The 6,094-nt window shown below is 53.6% G+C and overlaps 1 protein-coding gene across 1 annotated transcript in view; it reads left to right on the plus strand.

Annotated features, from left to right (window-relative positions):
• Window positions 1-6,094, plus strand: part of ILDR2 (immunoglobulin like domain containing receptor 2) — a 46,429-nt gene that overhangs the window by 34,495 nt on the left and 5,840 nt on the right. The window contains exons 6-8 of the mRNA XM_077761767.1: window positions 665-778; window positions 4,539-4,752; window positions 6,013-6,091. Of these exons, the coding sequence (XP_077617893.1) occupies window positions 665-778; window positions 4,539-4,752; window positions 6,013-6,091 (407 nt within the window). The remainder of the gene's footprint in view (window positions 1-664; window positions 779-4,538; window positions 4,753-6,012; window positions 6,092-6,094) is intronic.

A 6,094-nucleotide genomic window follows, 5' to 3' on the forward strand; every position in this document is an offset into this window, starting at 1 on the left:
TGAAAATAACACCTGCTTGTAACCACATAGCGGCAGGTTGAATTTATCACGTCTAGAATATGGTATTCCATTTCCTAAAAGGAAAATGTGAAAGAAATAAATGGAACCATACTTAGCCATCCATGTCGTTTGCATCTTACTTTGCCCAAATGTGTATTATGATCTCTAATTCCAGTTATGGAATTTTTGCTTCATCTCCCAGGAAACTAGAGGCTTTCGGGCCACCTTGGTCAAGGTCCTTCATGTTGGGCTGTCTGTTTAATTTACATGTGCTCCTACCAAGTGAAGATGTGATCCTCAGATGGTATAGAGTGATCTGTCTAGGAAATGGTCTTTTTTAAGTGTGAGTATACTTCCCTGAGCTTTGAGAAGATGAGCTTTAAGTGGAGCTATAGGAGGTCAGAAAGTAGGAAGCAGAGCTTAACAAATGACCCAAAATATGCTGTAATAGAACTTTGTTATTTACCTGCTGTCGCTCCATCCCAGGGGCACCGTCTGATGAAAGGGATCTCAGGTATGGTTCCATACGTATAAGTATAGATGACTATTCCTGGGGGATTTCAAAAAGAGTGTTGTAAGCGGGAACCATGTTTTTCTCTCGGTAAAGTAAATGGAGGCCCCCTCCTGCTTTTTTCAGCTCACCTGCCTGTCCTTTCCTTAACAGTTCGCAAAGGCTACCGGATCCAAGCTGACAAAGAGAGAGACTCTATGAAGGTCCTGTACTACGTCGAGAAGGAGCTGGCTCAGTTTGATCCGGCCAGGAGGATGAGAGGCAGATGTGAGCATCTGTTCGTTCTGTGTGGTCTGTGCATCAGGCAGGAGTTCGAAGCTCAAGGGGATTTGGGGGATATCAAACTCGGGCGCCCTGAGCTCTCAGGGTTAGAAGGAGCAGCAAGGGAGCTGGTGGCATCCTGAGGAGACGAGCTTCCTAGTACACAGAAGGGAGAGAAAGGGCTTCTGGTGTGAAGAGGAGAGGAAGCGTCTATCGCCTCGGTTTATGCTGCCTCTCCCCCTGGCGTAGCCAGCGTTCTGGGCCTGTGCAGTCCTGGGCTTGGAAGTATTGTATTTGAAGAGTCTCTCCCTCCTCCTCTCTTTAAAATATATTCACAATAATGACAAAAGATGTGAGGTTTTCCCCCCAACATGAAAGCCCCATCACTGAACAACAAACAGGCCAGCTGCTGACTTGCTAAAGGGGAGGCCTCAGTGAAAGTGAAAGAACAAGCCTGCCAAGTGAAGCTGCAGAAAAGAGGGGCCTGCGTTCCTCCGAGATCCCCAGAAGCAGAGACCGAGGGGCTAGCAAAGGGGCTGCCCCTCTTGTCAAGGGAACTTTTAAATTACTGAGCTGCAGGGCCCCAACCTTCACTCACTCCCAGCCCTTGGACCCTTTGCAGCTGACACAGCTGATTTTTTGGCGTGGATTCCAAATGACGGTCCACGGTGAGAGGCAGCACGGCGCAGGGCCACCAGAGATTCGCGAAGCATCAGAGGGTGCTGGCCGGCCTGGTAGTGAGGTCACCGCGTCTCTCACTCTGAACCCTCCTTGCCTTGGAAGCAAGGAGAGACTTGATGGAATTGTTGGGGAAACAGTCCCAGACTAGAGGCACTTTATTCAGATTAAGGACAACGTATTCCTCCCAGTTTGCGATGCTAAATTCATCCTGTCTGAGCTACAGCCATTGCTGCAGCCTCCCACCGCACTGACTATAAAAAGACAATCTCCAGATTGGAATGTCAGGAATGCAGATGTCACTGCTCTTGACAAGTCAGTTGTAACGTGTTGTCATGGAGCGCCGTAAGGGGACCGAGATAGGGATCAAGGAGGAGACTGGGAGGCAATCTGTGAATCTCACAGCTCGGAGAAAAAGTTAAAAACTGAGGTTAAAACTCAGAGGACGGATGCTGCTTTCGGTGATGCCTCCTGCCACCTGGATGGTCTCGAGGGACTGACGGGTCACTAATGTAATGGACTCCGCGTCCAGGGGGACCTTAAAGACGGGTGAGGTCAACCTTTGCAGGGTACAGAGGAGGAAACAGAAGCCCAGAGGGTGGAAGTGACCGGACCAGGGTTAGAACCCAGCTCCTCTGATTCCCAGGCCTGTGCTCTTTACACAAGAATTTTTTTTTTCTTTTATAGTTTCTTGTCAAGTTGGTTTCCATACACCCGAAAATTCTGAGCAAACTGGAGGGCTCCGTGGCGGCGGCAGCTGTCTCTGTTTAGCGATCACAGCCTTTTACCTCCTAGGACTTTAGAACGTGAGAGCTGAAGAGACTGAGGTTGTTGAATCCACCTCCCTCACTTTACAGACAAGGGAAGGGAGGCGGAGAGGAAAAGGAGCCAGTGCTGGAACTGCACGCACGGTTTCCTGGAACTCGCGGGCTGACGTTACAATAATTGCACAGAGATGAAGTAGGAACATGGTTCCCTTGACTTTGAGAGGTTCCCTTCCTGGAGAGCAGACACCCCGGGGTGGGTCACGGACGTGGGGCCGTCTTGAAGATCTCATTGTAAAATGGCTCTCCTGGTTTCAGGCTGTGGCAAGATTCTGTAAGAAAATGGGAATTTCAAGTTCATGGATTTGCTAGCCAGTTAGATCCTTACGCTTCTTGTAAGTGGGGGGTTGCTCTTGGGATGTTCTTAGTCCAGAATCCCAGTGCCGGGATCTGCAGACTGCAGCTAGCAGGGCGACTGTGTTCCACCTCCTGATTTTGTGAAAAGCTTGTACTGCAGCAGAGCGATGCCGCTTCACTCGCATATTGCCTGTGGCTCCTTTGGTGCTGCGAGGGCAAAACCTAAACTATGTGCCGTCCGGCCCTTCGCAGACCAGGTTTGCCTCTTCTGTCCTAGAGTGACATCATTCGGTGTTTGCGAAGCAGGGCTGTTGATGTGTGTGTTCAGTGTGGCAGAAGCGCTACAGCAGCACACATCCCGGACCGTCCACCACGATGAGTGTGAACAGAGCCAGCCCTCTCACTACGTGGGGAAGGGGAAGCCCATTACTCTCTGAAGTCTGAGGGAAGTTGTGAGCCAACAGTGTGGTTGCTCAGTGGTTTCACTTGATGCATTTTAGAGTTCGCTTCTGTGCTGTTGCCAGGAGATGAGAATTCACGGAGACCATGAGAAAAGGAAGGTTCTAGACTTTTTAGTCAGTAGTATCTGAGTTATTTTCCTGTAAAACGGGCGCTAACCAGTCCATTGTCCTTAGAGGAAAAGGTTTAAAAATTAGATTATAATTGAAAACCAACTGATTGCATGACCAAAATGAAGGGCATCCCAGGAAGCCCGGACCTGGTGAAACAGGACCAGGGCACTGTTTGTGCAGTCGTGGGGAGGCCCTTCCTTTCGTCCGTGGGCGGGAGTCAGCAAAATTCTCCACTCCTCCAAGGACTGTTGTTGGGGGGGAGGTAGAGGGGAACGAGACACATATTTGTGCTGCCCACATCCTGTCTTGACTTACCTTTTGCTCAGCAGCCAGGCCTTACACCTTGTAAATGTTGATTTTGATAATATTTTGAAGTTCTAACCAAAGGATTTTAGAAAACAAATGGATCCAGTTACATTAGAAATAGATTCGCTGGGTGTGCTTTTTAAGTAAAGTGATATTCAATCCATTTCAGAGTTCTATAAATAAATAGTTGGGTTGTGTTTTTTGTTTTTTTTTTTTCTTTCCAGACTGCGATTCTGGTCTTATTCACAAGTGCTTTTGCAAAATGCTACTTGGGGCACTTGAGGAAATGAGAACACCGTGACCCACCCCCTCCTTACAGTTCTGCAGCAGGACAAGCGGACGCCCATAGTGCAGCCCAGTCCCCCTGTCCTTCCCGTACCTCTGCGCAGTGTGCTAGCCACCCATGGCTGCGTGCTCTTGAGCCCTCTTTAGGAGGCAAAGAAGTCTTGGTAGGCCCTGGACATGGACTTGGTGCCAAGTGGGAAGGACAGTCCAGGTTCCTGGCTGAGTATCCAGGAAGGGAGTGGAGCCATACTAGGTGTGCAGCCCCCTTGATGCTGCGGACAGTGCTCTGTGGGGGGAGGGGGGGGGCTGCACAGGCTGGAACGGGCGGTACTGGCTCTGAAGGCCCCTCCTGGGACTCACACACTCACACAGCAGTAGGGCAGATTTTGTGGACGGTGACTTCTCCTTCTGCCCCCTTTGGCTCCATGTGCCTGGGATCCCCATGGCTTCCACAGAACTATCCACGAAGGCAAACACTGGAACAAGGAGGGTGACGCCCTGGGAGGAAGCGAGCGGCAGAAGAGCCCGGGTTCTGGGCGGCCCGCCTCCGGTGGAGCCGGAGTTTCCGCGTCCCCAGAACAGGGGCGGCAGGGAGTCTTCGTCTTTGTAAGCAAGTGGGCTTTCGGATGGAGCCCGTTCCCGCTGAGCTCAGAACACAAATACCGTTAGTTCGGGTCTCGAACCAACCCTGGACAGGACTGAGGTCTTCGGGAGGGGCCTCCCCAGAGCCTCGGCGTCAGCCCGTAGCGGAGTTGCCATCCGAGTGGGTGGACAGCTCCGGCGTGTCTGGTTTTGTCCCCGCAGATAACAGCACCATCTCCGAACTCCCCTCCCTGCACGACGACAGCGGCTTCCGCCAGGCCTACCACCAGATGAGGAGCAAGCAGTTCCCCGTGTCGGGGGATCTGGAGAGCAATCCTGACTACTGGCCGGGCGTCCTGGGGGGCGGCGGCGGGGCAAGCCGCGGCCCCTCGGCCGTGGACTATACCAAAGAGGATCCGGAGAGCTTCCGGCACAGGTGAGGGGCCGCGGCAGGCGGCTCAGCTGCTGGCCTGAGGTGGCCGGAGCTGGAAGGCAGGATGGCTCTGAGGCTGTTACTTCTTTTTCCTTTTTTTTTTTTTTAAATGTTTTATTTATTTCTGAGGGAGAGAAAGAGAGAGAGCATGAACAGGGGAGGGGCAGAGAGAGAGGGAGACACAGAACCTGAAACAGGCTCCGGGCTCTGAGCTGCCAGCACAGAGCCGGACATGGGGCTCGAACCCACGAACCGTGAGATCATAACCTGAGCCCAAGTCGGATGCTTAACCGCCTGAGCCCCCAGGTGCCCCTAAGGCTGTTATTTTCTGATAGCATCTCTGCCTCCCCTGCCAGGTTGTCCTGCCACCTCTCTCTTTGGGCTCCTGAACACCCCCTCCTCACACTGGTTAAGCAAGGGAACACTTAGGACGCCGCGTGTGTTCCCTTTGAAACGGGCACTTCATTGAACCTTAATGAACCTAAGTAACCTTATGAACGTTTCCCTGCCCTCCTCGTATTTTATCCTCTCACCTCTGAAACTTCCCACCCGTCACCCCCATCATTTGACCATTGGTACGTGTGAGGTAAACTGCCAGGCGTGTCACCCTGTTGTATTTGATTCTCCTAACTAGCAGGCAGGGACTCTGGACGTCCCCGGGTCAGGCTGCGGGGGCGGGGGGGACTGGAATGTACAGACGGTAAGGAGCTTAGTCGAGTCACATGACCAGTGAGTATGGGGGGCCGAGACGGGCACCGTTTGTGTGGCCGCCTCCCACTGGACGGCGCCGCCACGCTCCCGTCCTTTATCCTGAAGGTCACTAGGCCGTGTCCTTTCTCAAACTGCCCGGCTGCGGGCCACTCGCACAGACAGGTGGCCCTGGGCTCTTTGTGTGTCAGCGAAGAACACGGGGTGTCCCTGGGCCACAGCGTGTGTGGTGTGTGTCGTGCCGCAGGCCAGCCCGCCCACGCTGGCCGGGACGGTGTGAGGCGACAAGTGGCTGCCATCCACAAGTCCCATAAAGAGACCGGAAGGCCCACTGTGTGTTTCCACACCGTGTATGTCACGAAGTACTTTGATCGACACAACTCCGTGTTGACGCTCGGCCCGAATTCGGGAGCCAGCCACGGGCGCGCTCGCTTTGCTGCCTGCGAGTCCGAGGTGCTCACGGCGCCCTGGGGCGGGGCATGGGGGGCGCACGCGCAGACCCGGGTGTCGGCCCCGCGGGCCGGCTGACCTCTCCCCTCTGCCCTCCGCCCCCAGCCAGCAGCGCTCCAAGTCGGAGATGCTGTCGCGGAAGAACTTCGCCGCCGGGGTGCCGGCCGTGTCCATGGACGAGCTGGCC

This window comes from Crocuta crocuta, unplaced genomic scaffold, assembly GCF_008692635.1.
Source record: "Crocuta crocuta isolate KB4526 unplaced genomic scaffold, BGI_CrCroc_1.0 scaffold243, whole genome shotgun sequence".
NCBI lineage: Eukaryota > Metazoa > Chordata > Mammalia > Carnivora > Hyaenidae > Crocuta > Crocuta crocuta.